At 36.6% G+C, this 15864-nt stretch overlaps 1 protein-coding gene and 1 long non-coding RNA gene across 2 annotated transcripts; one reads left to right on the top strand and one right to left on the bottom strand.

Moving 5' to 3' along the window:
- The first annotated feature begins 607 nt into the window (after nucleotides 1-607).
- On the top strand, nucleotides 608-4048 carry LOC114289644 (uncharacterized). The gene is made up of 2 exons (XR_014350501.1): nucleotides 608-1057; nucleotides 3449-4048. It is a non-coding gene; the product is annotated as an uncharacterized LOC114289644 (long non-coding RNA).
- On the bottom strand, nucleotides 3793-15397 carry LOC114289637 (serine carboxypeptidase-like). Its single transcript, XM_082905592.1, has 9 exons — nucleotides 15003-15397; nucleotides 13526-13697; nucleotides 9630-9749; nucleotides 7011-7154; nucleotides 6762-6912; nucleotides 5281-5375; nucleotides 4920-5178; nucleotides 4310-4443; nucleotides 3793-4228 (listed from the first exon to the last, which is right to left on the bottom strand). Exons 1-9 carry the CDS (start codon nucleotides 15347-15349, stop codon nucleotides 4085-4087), a joined length of 1566 nt encoding a protein of 521 aa, XP_082761718.1. The 5' UTR covers nucleotides 15350-15397; the 3' UTR covers nucleotides 3793-4084.
- Nucleotides 15398-15864: the final 467 nt, after the last annotated feature.

Below are 15864 nucleotides of genomic sequence, written 5' to 3'. Positions count from 1 at the left end.
AGCCGAGGAGATCATGGGTCAGGCGATCCGCGAACTGGGTTGGAAGCGATCCGACATCGTCGTGTCCACCAAGATCTGCTGGGGCGGGTCTGGACCCAACGACAAAGGCTTGTCCAGAGAACACATCATCGAAGGCACCAAAGCCTCGCTCAAGAGGCTTGAGATGAGATGGACTATGTGGATGTGATCTATTGTCATCGTCCTGATTCGTCGACGCCGATCGAAGAGACAGTGAGGGCAATGAACTATGTGATCGGATCTGGTGCTGCGGTGGTGAAGTGTTGTTGAAGAATCTGCCATTGAAGAAGAAATTAGGAAAATTTGGGTTTGTCCGGCGGGCGGCCAGGGCGAGATTGCCGCCCGCCGGTGGAACGAAATTACTAGGTTCTTAACCTAGCTCTGATACCATGTAAGATAAATTGATAGAGAGAGAAATAAATTGTGTATAAATATTATTGATTTATGTATTGAATGTTGTTGATGGATTGATATTACAAAGGTTCAGTTGAACTCCTCTATATAGGAGAGGAGCCGAAAGAGGCACTAATAAAGTAAAGTAAAAGGAAAAGAAATATACCCTACATAGAATAATATACTAACACATACTAATCGACTTTTCCCTTGCAAGATGGACACTCTTCTCTTTCTCTCTCTCAGATCATCTTCATCTTTGTATCTCTTCTTTTCTCTCTCTGAGATCATCTTCATCTCTCTATCTCTTTTCTCTCTCTGTATCTCTTTTCGATCGGCGACAGTACAAGATCGAAGAGATGATCGGCCACCATTTACCCATACCCCTCTCACTCCTCTCTGTCTCTGTCTCTATCTCTCTGTCTCTCTCAGTCTTAGAATGGAAAAACTGATCACCAAATCTACTTGTCTTTCACTGTCATTCTATCTCTCATCTCTCTGTCTTCGATCGGCGACAGTATATGCTCAAAAAGACGATCGGCGACCGTCTACCAGATCTCTTTCTTTGATCTCTCATCTCTCTGTCTTTTGTCTCTCATCTCTCTGTCTTCGATCTACCAGATCTACTTTGAACAATGAAAACAAGGTATTTCTCATTTTCAGTGAATCTGTTTAAATTCTACTTTGAACTATGAAAACAAGGTATTTCTCATTTTCAGTGAATCTGTTTAAATTTTTTCTGTGAATCTGTTCTGTGTATCTGAATGTGCTAATTTCGGGTAAAATGGTGAATTCTGAATCTGTTTGAATTTTTGTTTTGTTTTTTTTTTCTTTTTTCTGTGACTGTTTGAATCTGAATTCTGAACTAGTTTTTTTTTTTTTTTTTTTTTTTTTTTTTTTTTTTTTCTGTGAACCTGTTTGAATTTGATGAATCATTTGATGAATCTGTAATTTTTGAATCTGTAATTTTTTTTGTGAATTTGTTTTTTTACCATTTGATTTCAGATAAAATGGTAAAATGTTGCATTATTCATGAAATTTTTTGGTGAATTCTGAAACACAAAAATGGTGAAACAGTTGTTAAGGAAAGGAGGGAGGGAGGGAAACAGTTGGTTTTGGCTGAGTTGGCATAAATGGCAGCTATTTGACACAAGCTTTGGCATTTCTCAAATTTGACAGCTGCTATGTTTTGCCATTGGAGCATCAAAATTCAACACAGCTGCTATATTATAGCAATGGCAGCTCCAATGGCAAACCAACCATTGGAGATGCTCTTAGCAGTTTCTATTTTCAAGTGAACAAATTGACTCATGCCAGACACTCAAAGATAGGACTGTATAAAATAGGGCTTAATCTTTTAAAATTGCCTAATCTACACCAATTTGTCTGTTAACTGTGGGTTGGTTGATTCGTGATTTAAAATTCATAGTTCTCTTTAAAATCATTCTGTCCCGCTATAGTTAATACATATTTATTTTTTATATCTCCAATGAAATATTAAAGTACAAATAAGTGTGAGAGGGATCTAAGATGTAGAATTTGGTGCAAATTAGTATTATGTATATGAAAAATATTATGCAGATTAGTATTATATATTATGGAAATATAAATATGAAAACATCCTGTGATTAGTTGGAAAGAATGGGTAGTGAATAATTATTTAAAATTATTCTTCAATCAACTAATACGTTGAAACCGCGATTTGATTTTAATTTTATTCTCAATTTGTTATTCAGGAGTTGATTTTAATTTTATTGTAAAACTATAACAAATCGCACCACGCACACCCCTACCCGCAGGGCCATAGGAAAACCCCAGAAGGGAACTCATATGGAAGGTGATGAGGCATCAACGCTAATGTGTACGGTGGTGGCCATTTACCTCTCACCAATTCCTGTCACAGGGTTTGCTCTGTCTGGGACAGGACACTAGCTGACACCACCAACACCAACACTTACACCTCTTGTTCTTCTTTGTCGTCTCTTCCCCACTGGTAATGACTTGAATGTTTCCTCAGAAAAATAGTTTCTTTTCATAATTATGTTTTATGGGTGATAATTTTCTTGGTGGTCTGTTTGGTTTTTGAGAGAATACAGGGAAACTTTCTAGGATTAGGAGAAGGGTGTAGACTATGAGTGTTCTCAATTTTGGGTTTGTGGCTTTTAATACAGATGTCTATAGCATTAGGTACAACCATAATTGTTCATATCTCAATTCCTCGTGATATTTTCTCTCTGGTTTTTTGAATGAAAATGCAATTTAGGGTGTCTTTGAAAGCAACTTTGTGAGGGTGTATTCGTGAATCTAATTCTTAAAATTTGGTCACTAGACAGGTTCAACTACTTTGCTGACCTAAACAATTCTTTCATACTTAATGCTGATGTGATTGATTGAAAAAAAAAAAATTGCATTTATGGTATCTTATTTTCTAAAAATGATATTTTTATCAGTAATTTGTATTGGGTTACTGCTGACTGTAGGTTTTGCCCTCTCAGGTTCCACAAATGTATTTCCTGCAATTTTCCTAGCAATCAATGAGAATGAAAAGGACTAGTGAAATGTCTCTGTTTATTAACTGCAATAACTATGAAAAATAATGGAAGTTCTGAAACTTGATTTCCTTACCTCAAAAGTTTCCATACATTTGTTTGCTGATATATAAAGGAATTTAGTCTCTTCAAAGTTATAGAAGTTCTCTCCATTTTTCTCTTTCACACTTCTTCAAAACAACTAAAGCAGAAAAAGTGAGCCTGTTTATCATTTTTGTTTTCTTCATTTTGTTTTGTGTTTTTAGAAACAAAATCAAAAAAAAAGTCCAAAAAGACTTACATTTTTTTTTTGTGTGAGTATGTGTGTGTGTGTGAAAACAGTTTTCATATTTTAAAACAACTCTTTGAATTAATGTTGCATTCTAGAAAATGGAATAGTGATAATGAAAGAAATCATTAATGTGTGAAGATTACTTCTATATTACCCTTCCGTATTCCAGAACTGATTTGGATTGGCTCTATTTTTGATTGGGGATGTTTTTATCTAGTCGAGACTGCTGCTAAAGTCCTAGAGGGAGAAATATTGAGGGTGGCGCTATCGAAACCAAAGAATGGTAACGCACAGCAGGAGCCAGTTGTGTCAGTTGTTCCTTCGCGCTCTGGTTTCCAACCTGTTGTTTGGTTGGAGGATTTGAGAAGGGATTTGAAAAGGGAAATAGAAAAGATAGGTGAAATGAGAATAAAATATACATACATTTCACCTAGTTTCACACACTGTTTCCCTTTCCATTTCCAAATCCCTCCCCAAATTTCCCAACCAAATACAAGAGAGAATTGTATTGAGTAACAGTTGGTACATAACATGCTATTATTTAAATTGTATGCTTCAATGTAGTTCAAATAAATCTGATTTTGTCGAGCTTTTTCGACATAATATCAGAAACAGTTTAAGTACATCAATTAAAAAAACAAAAAAAAGCTTAAACATCATGTCCTGATTATTGACTCTGGAAATGAAGAATCTAATGACAATGCTATTTGGGTTTGTTTTGAGTATGACCATTTTCACTGTTGTAGGAGGATCAATAGGAAATAAAGCTTCTTTTGTTTGCTCGTTGCAGTTGGTATTTGAACTTTAGAACAGAGCAGTTCATGAATTTTGTGGGGTTTAATGAATCTTGTTTTCAAAAATGAAGAGAACCAAAGTCTGAGGTGGGAATGTTAGATTGATCCCCTGCCACAGTTAGGGTGCCCTGTGTCCACCTCTTCAGCATTTCTAGTGCAGCTTTGGGTTGATCCATTGGAACCAAGTGACCAGCATTAAATGCCTGATTGATGTTGCAACAAAGAAATTTGTCAAAATTTGGAATTTGTAAAACACACACACACACACACACACACACACAGACCTTGAGAAAAGTGAGGGAGCCATAACTTTTCATGATTCCTGTCAATGCACCATCAACAACAAATGGAACAGCAGGAGCAGTTGTGAAGTTGTTCTGACCAGACCATTGCATGAGATTAACCCATCTATAATTCCCTGCCCAAACCAAAACACACCATGATTGCAAATGCAGCCAAAGAGACTATTTTCCCGTTTATCAAGCAAAAACTATTAAACAGGTACATAATTATTTGCCTGTGTAATGGCACACGGTCATGTAACTACTTCTATTGTTTTATTAAAAAAAATGGTCACATATCCTTTATTATTAAGTGATACACTGTCATATGATATTCTTGAAACTCTTAATATGCTTCAAACTTGGATTGTACATTAGTTAAGTCGAGTTCAGCGGAATAGTAAGTTATTTAAGTTTGAATGATTAATCTGAAAGAGTTTTGAAATATATTTAACTTATATACTTTTTGAATCAATCTTAAATGATTTTTAATCAAATTGAGCCTAACTCAAACAATTTAATTTGTTTATTTATTCATTTATTTATAAGAGATCACTTTGTGTCTGGTCTCGTAAAGGAACATAAGATTGAAATATAATTTAAAGAAGTATACCAAGCCAGTTGCAAATGAGATCATACTCCCCAGCATAAATGAGCATATTGATTCCATCTTCAAGGAGAGCAGGAATCCCAACTTCCAGATTCTTCATCCAGTCGGCCAGCATGGCATCATGCACAGGGTTGCTACACGTAACAAATTGAATGTCTCCAACCCCAAGAGCTTCTCGAACCGCTTTCTGATTCAGAAATTCGACTACTTTTGACAAGTCGTAGCACAGTGGCCCCTCGCATTGCTTTCTTATGTCATAGACCTGCACACAGATCAACATCACAAATGTTATAATTTATAAAAGCGTGCGTAACATAGCATGACCCAAACAACGCGTTAGAATGGGAGAGTGTGGGGTTCTTACATTAAGGTTGGTGCCATTGAGATACAAGACCTCATCCAATATGGCCATGCAAACATTGAATGCATCTGTGCAAGTTGAAGTTGATCCACTTGTAGCTAATAATGCAAAAAAATTCATACTAATTAAACAAGGGTAATAATTACCAATTGCAAGATGAAATGAAAAAAATAGTATACTACAAGCTGAATATGTTATATAAATGTCTGTCACATTTTCAAATATTTTCGGCAAACAATAATCGAGATATAGTATTTTTTGTGGTATTTTAGTATAATAAAAATATACTTTATATTATAATAGGAGTTGAACATAGGTGAATATATAGTCAGAGTTTTGCTTAGGGCCCCTGAAAACTCAATACCCGCCCATGTATTTTCTATGCTATTTTTTTTTCCCCTATTCGTATCAACCATAATATTTTTAAGGTAAATTAGACTCACATCTCCTAATGTTGGAAGAAAATACAATTAGTTCTACAATTTCAACATAATTACACTGATATTCCTCAAGGTTATAATTCAAAACACTAATGCTATGTTTGGTTGGGGGATTTAGGAAAGGATTTTGAAAGGGAAATGGAAAAGGTAGGTAAAATGTGAATAAAATATATATATATTTCACATAGTTTCACACCCCTTTTCCCTTTCCCTTTCCCTTTCCAAATCCCTCCTCAAATCTCCCAACCAAACACACCATAAATCATTTTCCATCGGTAATTCATTAATCATATAAATAAAAAAATGATGTTGCCATCTCTTTTCTACTAAAATATATATTAATCTTTGTTTAATTTAGTATCTACATATCTTTGACATTAGTTTCAGTAGCTCTATCCATACAAAAAGGGGTTACTGTAATTATCTCAAAAGTGTAGAGTTGACTGTATTTTCTCTAAAATCTCAAGTGAGTTGAGTGTAATTTATCCTTTTTTATTTTTTATTTTTTTTTAATAAGCTTAACTTATTAATTTATGTTGAAGTTACAAAATAGATAAATGGACTTGTACACAAATGTAACTTTCATATTCACATTAATTTATCTTAATTTATTCATATTAAATTAACACTCACACAGTTAATTTATTTTGAGATGACAAAGTTGTAGTTAGTGATGAATTAATTCCCAATTATAATAACACCAATATAATTTTCATCAAAAATATTAGTTGGCCAAATATGCCGTATATGTTTTATTTTTTGCAATAAATTTAACACAAAAAACAATAGCATGCTATTTTAGCACAACATATGGCATGTGTCTGAGTCGTTAAAACAACTTTGAAAATGAGAATAAGATTGTGTACATTTTATTGTTTGTAGATTCCGTTTTATTAGAAGTTTCAGATTGTCTTTTTTATGTTCTAAACTATTGGAGTGGTTATTTTTTGTTACACTAAATACACCTTGACACTCAAAAATGCATTTAATGAGAAGAAGAAAAAAAGGAAGAATAGAGAAATATAGGGAAAATGGAAGAATTACCACAAGCTTGGATAGCCTGTTCACATGGAGGAACCAAATCGGTAACATTGCTATATTCAGATTGGTTAATGAGTTTCGTGTACAGAGCAAAATCAGGGTATGTGGCGAACTGGATTGCTGGATTAGTCAGCCCATTCCCAATTGCAAATCCCTGTGTTCATCCATTTATACCCACACTTCATTCAATCAACTAAAATCTAAACATTTAAAACCATAATAAAAATCTCTTGTAGACATGTATATATATACCTTGAGGTTAATGAAAATTCCTTCGTTGGCTTTGTTACCCTTGTCAACCCGAGAAGCGAAAGCTGGAATGTAGTGACCCGCGTATGATTCTCCGGTTATGTAGAAGTCATTGTTTGCATAGTCACCATGTTGCTTGAAGAAATCCTAACATTATACACGGGGAGAGTTGGCATTTTTTATTTTTTATTTTATAATTGACGGAGAACTTCTACCATTTTTTTCCGTCATCTAGTAGAGGTTTTATGAATAAATTTTAATACACTTAATAACTTGTAAACCACGTATATCAATTAAGTCTAAATATTTATATTATGCGAGTCAAACATAAAACCTTCAAAAATAATCTCGTCAACCATTGAGTGGCCTTGCGAGTTATTACTCCACTTTATTCTCACCTTTTTTTTTTTTTAATTTTTTTTATTCCCACCCTTAACAAACCTAATTCCAAGCTTTAGAATACATCAAGAGCACATTGAAGTTTTGTTTTGAGAGGGTGTTTGGTAGCATAATGTAGTTCATCAATGGACTTAGTCAATACGTAACTTGATGCCTTCATTCGATAGCCCACATATGCGGTGTTGCCTTCCAACCGCTTAGCTTAAGCCACAGATTGAGATGTTGCCTTACTCATGCTACACGTTGGTGCAACGCTAAGGTGCGCAATGGCCTTAGGCGGAATCTAACACATGTGTTGGCACGAGGATTATGCCGTGGGCGAGAAATTGACCCTCGGTGGCTTGTGGGCTTCGCATGACCAAGTGGCCATCCAATATGCATCTATTGAGGCATGCTTGACCCTACGACACTTCGAGATGCTATTAAAGACCCAACGTGCAATGTTGGCTTGTCGGCTAAGTTGAGGACCTTCGCTAGCACATTATTGTGTGGCTAGACACTTTGATGACACAAACGTAAGTTGGGCGAGCACCTTGCTTGAGGTAAGCTTGGCGGTATGAAGCGACTTATGCCGTGCTTGGTACACTTGAGGCGTTAGGCTTACTTGTGGCATCCAAGGGAAGACGGGGCTTCCTTGTGAAGTTGTTTTGCTTGACAAAGCATTGGGCCCTAATGTTCAAACGGGTGAGACCATCAACACTCGATTTGTCAACGAGCTATGGCGGGCTTAAACTTGGTGGAGTTTAAGCGCCACACGAGCGAAAATTAATCCGCTGCGCCTCCAAAGGAGTCGGCTCGTGACAGTTGATAGAGATAAATATGAATCAAGTTTAAGTTGAGAAAATCTATTGGAGCATCTTTAGTCCACAAGAAAAATCAGTCACTCTGTTTGTTTCCAATTTTCAGAATTCACTTTTTAAAAAAATCTACTTTTTTGTTTTCTGTATTTTTTTTGTTTTCACTAAATTTTTTAAATATTTTTTTTTAAAATTTTTAGACACACCTAACATAAATACACTTAGAATGTAGAATATTTGTAAAAAAAAAAAAAAACCTTTAAAAAATTCAATAAATACCAAAAATATATTAAAAAAAATGAAAATTCAATATATTTTTTGTATTTTTGTGTATTTATTAATTTTTTAAAATATTTTTTCATAAATAATTTACTATTTAGATACATTTAGGTAAGGTACATCTAAAAAAGTAAAAAAATTGCTTAAAATTTAAAAAATATTCACTAAAAAAAATGAAAAACAAAAAATTTAATTTTTAAAAAACTGAAACCAAAACACTGAATGACACTCTAGATATTTAATTAACCAAAAGGAAAATTTGCTAACTACACAAAAGTTCTATGCAAAAATAAATAAATAAATAATAAAATCATACACAATAATTTGCCAATGGGATTTTTGTAGTTGCATAACATAGTGATGGTGTCTTTGTTTTTGGATGTTGAATATAAATAAGCCATATTAGGGTGATGCTAATAGCACTCAAGTTTTTTTTTTTTTTTTAACCCTCATCCTTTTACATATATATATATATATATATTTACAATTAAAATCATATCCAAACTGTAGCCACAATTAAAATCATACACCACCCTAGCCACCATCATCACCTCTGACGGTCACTCCCGAATCATGATATCCTCTTCTTGCATTTTCTACTTGCAAGCCCATTGAGCCTACTTTTAGGCCCAATTTTGATAATCCGAACCGTTTATATTTTAAGATTTGTTCAATATATCATATTTGTAAAAAATCAAGTTGATCGGATATCAGAAAACATGTGTTTAGAAAACTCGAACTAAAAACTATTTTTTTAAAGAATTTAATAAACAGTTTTCCGAACACATGCTTTCTGATATCCGATCAACTTAATTTTTACAGGTATGATATACTGAACAAATCTTAAAATATGAACAGTTCGAATTATCAAAATTGGGCCTCAAAGTGGGCCCAATGGGCTTGCAAGTAGAAAATGTAAGGAGGGGATCCTGATTCGTCACCCCCACCCTCCTACAACAACCTCCTCCTTCATTTGCTGTCTTGGCTTTCTCTTGATGGTGGAGATAGGCTGGGTACGATGAGAAGGGGGAGGGAATGGGGAAGACAATAATATTGACACAATAAATTTATCCCTAATAATAAGATTGTTATTTATATTGTAATTGATTCATGCCATGCAAAAAGAAGAGACAATTATTAATCAAACCTGCAAGAAGTCATATAGATCATTGCTAATACTCTCTTCATTGTGGCGTGTGTCATTTGCACTAGAACTGTAACTAAAACCAGTTCCAGTGGGCTGGTCTACGAAGATTAGATTTGATTCCTACAAAGCCAAAGAAACAAACACAAGTCATAACTGTTATAAATACCATGTTATAAATGATGTATTATTGATTTGTTTGTATTAATTACAAAGAGTAATGAACTCTCTCTTTTATAGAGGGGAGAGTGTTACAAAGGGGCCAAAAGAGCCGAAAGAAGAAAACATAATTATTAAACACTTTACATATTATATTCTAACAGCCCCTCTCAAACTCAAGGAGGATAGGCACTAGCCAACTTGAGTTTGGAGAGAGTAACAAAACAGAAAAATAAACTGATAAATAAAATAAAACAGGATAGGAGACACGGTATGGTCGTGTCAGACCGATGTAGCAGACAGTTTATGGGGTCATGTCGGACCGTTGTAGCAGACAGTTTACGGGGTCATGTCGGACCGTTGTAGCAGACACTGTGTGGTCGTGTCAGACCGATGTAGAAGACAATTTATGGGGTCATGTCGGACCGATGTAGAAGACAGTTTACGGGGTCATGTCGGACCGTTGTAGAAGACAGTTTATGGGGTCATGTCGGACCGTTGTAGAAGGACAGTTTACGAGGTCATGTCGGACCGATGTAGCAGGACAGTTTACGAGGTCATGCCGGACCGATGTAGCAGGACAGTTTACGGGGTCATGTCGGACCGTTGAAGCAGGACAGTTTACGGGGTCATGTCGGACCGTTGAAGCAGGACAGTTTACGGGGTCATGTCGGACCGTTGTAGAAGCTTGTGGTGGTGCACCAAGGGGGCGACTTAGGGAGTGCGCCATGGGGTGACTTGAATGATACTGTGTATAACCCCCCCTCAAACTCAAATAGGTGTAAAGATAGAAACCTATTTGAGGTTGAAACAAAGGGATTGATAAAGCTGACCGGTGTAGAAGACACTGTATGAGTGTGTAGAGAGGCTGCCCAAAAAAAAATATACATGTAGATATATATCGAGCCCTCAAAAGTCGTGCCCTCAAAAGGTGTGCCCGCACCCTCAAAAGGCGTGCCATTAAAAGGCGTGCCCGAATGCATCAAAAGGCGTGCCATGAAAAGGCGTGCCAGTTTGTCGGCCAGAGGAGGCGCGCGATGCGCGTGGCTGCCTCTGTGTCATGGTCTTTATAAACCGAAGCAGAGGAGGCAGAAACTGAGACAGAAAAACTGAGAGAAACCTCTGAAAAATTCTTCGTTTGGCTGAGAAAGAGAGGTCGTTTTGCTGAGATTGCTGAGTTTTGCTGAGATTGCTGAGAGAGATAGTCTGTAACACTCTGTTGTGAGAGATATTCTGTAACACTCTGTTGCCCAGAAAATGGCCTCGTCTTCCCGTGGGCTGCTCACCCTCTTTCCCGACCTCAACGAGTCCACAGGAGAGAGAACTGGGGCGGTGTCCCGTGAACCTCAACCAAACACCACTGGGTTTGCTCCGTTGAACTTCCCGATGCAGTCGGTGGAGCAAAAAATGGCAGGGCAAACGGATGTGGAGGCGAATCAATATACGTTGAAGGCATGTGTGGAGTCCATGACGGCTGTCACAAACCTGTCGCACCGGCTGCAGAGTAGGACAAATGAGGTGCAGCAGTTAAACTCCCAGCTGGCTCTGCTCCAACGCATGTATAAGGATGCGCGAGCAGAGATAAGCGTGCTAAGGACAGAAAACAAGGAGCTGAAGCGGAAGGCCACCGTGATGTTCCGATTTGGAGGACCGCCATATGCGGCAGTGGAGGAGCAGGGAGTAGTGATCGTGCCCAGTGGAGTGGGAAACACGGAGGCAACACCGGCAAGGGCCGCCCAGGATGGAGGCAAGAAGAAGCGACCCGCAGCAGAGTAGAGAAGAAAAATCCCACTGTGGGTGTTTTGTTGTTTTTTTTTTTTTTTTTTTTTTTTTTGTTTGTAAAATGTGGAACGGGGTGAACCCCCACGTGAATAAAAGAGTGTAGTGGGTATGAATGCAGTTCGTCGTCTGCCTGTTGTCGGCTTTGTTTTTTTGTTTTTGTTTTTTTTTTTTTTTTTTTTTTTTTGTGTTTTGCAAAAAAAAAAAAAATAATAATAATAGATGAATGGGTTGATAGCATAATAATAATAAGAAGAAGAATAATAATATGTTTAAACAGTGGGGCGGTGGGCAAATCAATGGAGGGAAGTTGATAGATTAAAGAAAAAAAAAAACAAACAGATCAAGGGAAGGTATGTTGGTAGTGGTGAACATGAGTGTGAAAAAGAAATAAAATAAAAAAAGAAAAAGAAGAATGGGTGTGCAAACTTGCTGTGGCTTTGCAAAAGATGGAATAAAAGAAAGATAAAAAAAAGAAAAGAAAGTGGAGTGCAGTGAGTATGAAATATAATAATAATAGTAATAAAAAAATATATATATATATATATATATATATATTAAAAGAAAAGAAAAGTGGGAAATGACGTGGGTGTTGTGTGTGTGTGGGTGGCCCTTTTCCCTCTGCTGCTGACTCTTTTTTTTTTTTTTTTTTTTTTTTTTTTTTTTTTTTTTTTTTAGATGGTGTCCTTGAGTGGAGGGAGACAAAGTGAGTGAAATTCGGTGGAAAGAAGAGAGAAATCAGGATTATAAAATAAAATAAAGAAAAAAAAAATAGTGGGATCACATGGGTTCATTGAACAGTGAAGGGAAGAAATTTGAAGAACCGAAGCTTCAACAAAATAGCTGTGGCTTGTTGAATGGAACAAGCTGTTGCTCTGGTTCTGACAGAGTTTCTTGTTGTGCAAACAAAACGGTGGAAGAGAACACAAGTGTTGGAGAGAAGAATATGAGAGATGGCACTAGAACTAAGGGACTTGGCAGACTATAGCCATAGAAACAGTGGCATCTAAGGGCATGGGTCACAGCTTTGGCAGAAGGTCCCCTCCACGCTGGGATTCTGGATTCGACTTTGCTTGATGGTTCAACGGGGGCTGAAGAGGAAGAAGGGGGAAACAGGGATTGAGAAGAAGACTGTATGATCTCGGTGTTAAAGGCGAATCTGCGAAGAGAAGGGACTCGAAGAGGTTCGGGGGATTGAGAAAAACAGTCCCATCTACACTGGTGATGACGGGTCGGACATAGAAACAGCGGTATTTGCAGAGAAGCATGACCAAGAAACCCCCTTTGCCTGGGAATTTCGAGAAATCTGTGGCCGACGGTGATCGGAAAACTGTTGCTAGAAAGAGGTCGGAAAAGAATGTGGGTGTGCTGATTGTTGCGACAATCGTGGTGGCAAAACTGACATCTGCATTCGGAATTTCGAGATCTGGAAAACGGCGGCTCCCTCCGGTGGTGAAAACGCGGTGGCCGGTGGTGGGAGGGCTGGTCCGATTCTTGGGAGGACCGGTGGTGATGTGGAGGGAGGAGTATCCGAAGCAGGGGAGTGTGTTCACCTTGAAGTTGTTGAACAAGAACGTCACTTTCTTCATAGGACCGGAGGTATCTGCTCATTTCTTCAAGGCTTCGGAGTCCGATCTCAGATATGTGTAGAGGTCCGGCGGGCGGCCAAGGCGAGACTGCCGCCCGCCGGTGAAGCAGAATGACTAGGTTGTTAACCTAGCTCTGATACCATGTTATAAATACCATGTTATAAATGATGTATTATTGATTTGTTTGTATTAATTACAAAGAGTAATGAACTCTCTCTTTTATAGAGGGGAGAGTGTTACAAAGGGGCCAAAAGAGCCGAAAGAAGAAAACATAATTATTAAACACTTTACATATTATATTCTAACAATAACAAATGGTATATAAAATTTTGTCATACGTAAAGAGAGAGAGAGAGAGAGAGTATACTACACCTGGTCCCAACCAAAATCATTCCAAATGAGAGACAAGTTATTAGAAATATGAAAAGGACCATTTTCATAGAACAAAGCCAGTTCACTGCTACACCCTGGACCTCCAGTCAGCCATATAACCACTGGAGCACTCTTGTTGCTTTTCCTTGATTCAAAGAAAAAGTAGAACATCCTGCACCAACCACCCCCATCATTTGAATTTAAACCAAACTTTGTTTTTTTTGTTTTTTTATTTTTCCCAGTAATACTACATATTCAAAAAATTTATCATAAATGTTTTTTTTTTAGTGAATAAATCATAAAATAAAACAAGAAAACTTCCAAGAATAGAAGGGGAATACCCCAGCCCTACCAAAGCTATACAAAACCATCCAACTGCTAGCAAATATCTGGCTAGCACAAACAAAACAAGCCTATCAAAGCCTATATGTTGTTACTTTATTATATATATATATATATATATTTTTTTAAATGGGACCTTTTTTTGTTTTGTTTTTTAGTTACGATGATATGGAGATAACTTTTATTTTTTCACCCATTATTTTGACCAACAATAATTCTATGATCTCAGAAATGAAATCAGATAAAAAAAATATTAAAAAAAAAAAAGGGAAAACAAATCTATGATTGATAAAGTTACGTAAATTTAAACTATTGATGTAAAATTTTAAGTATTTTTTAGGTTTTTATGTGTAGGATTATAGTATTGCTCTTTGACCAATTATGGCTCCTCTTTCTAGCGCTTGACTGCCAATATGATTTTTTTATTTTATTTTATATATAAATAAAATAAATTAAAAACAACATGATCCTGTATGTGGGACAAATGAGCCAATTATAGTTCTTGGACCCATAAAATGTGACTAATTTTGTATTTGTTATTTCAAAATAAGAATACTTGGGCCTCCATAGACAGCAATAACTTTGGGAAAAAAGGTTTTCCATCAATTACAAATTGAAACCTATAAGAATTGACTTCAAAAGTTCAAAATTTTAAATAATAATAATAATAAAATGGAAAAAATAAAAAGAAAAAAGAAAAGCATTGAGCGCCTAAAGCTTGAAAACGTTAATGAATACCAATAACTTAGTACAGCTGTAATCAGAGAAATAGTATTATAAAATGGATACTAAAAACAAAACAAAAATCGTTTTCTCAAAAAAGCCAAGAAAAGATAAAGACACCGAAATTTTGACCTCATAAATCACAATGTGCGGTTACAAAATTAGATTAAAAAAAGACAACTCAATGTACAGGATTTCCATTAAAATTTAGTTAGAAAAGAATTATTAGCACCACTTTGTCATTTTCATCCAAAATTAAACTCCATCATGCACAATAATTTACACCCAAAAAATATAGGACCGTCCTGTTTCATTGATCATCTTCATCCAACAAAATTAACTACAAAAAAAAGAAAAAAAAAAAAAAGGTTTCATTTATACATATCAGAAACAAATCAACAATTCATTATACCTTGCATCTACGGTGTGTGGAAGGCGATAATAACCGGCATGGTGACCCAAGAATTGAATAGAATTATTTGCAGGGTCACCAAGGACATTAGGAAAGATCAAAGTCTTTTCCACCATTAGTGCAGCATCTATCAATGAGTCTTCCTCCAGTACCGGGCTGCCCGTGCTGAAGGCATGTTTGGGGGACAAGTTAAAGGCCTGGATGAGTGTTTGTGCCGGTGTTTTTGGGGAACTGACTACTTTTGAAGATTGGGAAGGTTTGGTGTATTGAGTTCTTGCAGATGAGGAGAGTGGAGTGAGAAGAAGGAAGAGAAGAGAAAGACAGAGGTAAGAGACAGTTGGTGCCATTGCTGTGTGTGTTGTCTTGAGAGATAAGATAAGAGTGATGGTTTGGTCTCTTGGATATATATAATAGGGTGTGATAGACCGTTTGGACATTAATAATGTAATCCACAATTTTATTTTATTTTAAGAATTTGGGTAGGGATGGCAATGGAGGGCAATGGGGCGTGTGGGAGGACATATTTTGTGAATGACAGTACGTGACCAAGGTGAAGCTGGAGTGCCAGCCAAGGTGCCACGTGGCATGGTCCTGATGCCGAGATGTTCTCGGCTAAGTCGAGGTTATCTGCGGAGATATCGGAATCCGAGATTAGCAGATAAAGGACAAGAGTCTAAGAATAGGGGAAGACCTCAGTCTGGAAAGAGATAAAATTCTTAGGGAGTTTATCTCTATCTAACTGGAAATCCAAGATAAGCATTGAGCCAAAGTCCATTGAAGCTAGGCTTCTACAGGGATCAGGTTAGTGCTAGCTATAAAAGTAAGGCACCCTCGTGGGTCTAAGGTAGGCTTTTGATATTCT

This window comes from Camellia sinensis, chromosome 14, assembly GCF_055761805.1.
Source record: "Camellia sinensis isolate YWXY chromosome 14, ASM5576180v1, whole genome shotgun sequence".
Taxonomy (NCBI): Eukaryota; Viridiplantae; Streptophyta; class Magnoliopsida; order Ericales; family Theaceae; genus Camellia; species Camellia sinensis.
The sequence above is the reverse complement of the archived record's forward strand: the minus strand, read 5'-3'. Positions and strand labels throughout refer to the sequence as shown.

Excerpts from the sequence above, each read along its gene's own strand:
- LOC114289637 (XM_082905592.1), bottom strand. The coding sequence starts at position 15,349 with ATGGCACCAACTGTCTCTTACCTCTGTCTTTCTCTTCTCTTCCTTCTT. Across the intron at positions 6,913-7,010 it reads GAATTTTCATTAACCTCAAG|GGATTTGCAATTGGGAATGG; the intron begins GTATATATATAC and ends GGATGAACACAG. Across the intron at positions 4,444-4,919 it reads TCTCATTTGCAACTGGCTTG|GGAATTATAGATGGGTTAAT; the intron begins GTATACTTCTTT and ends TGGTTTGGGCAG.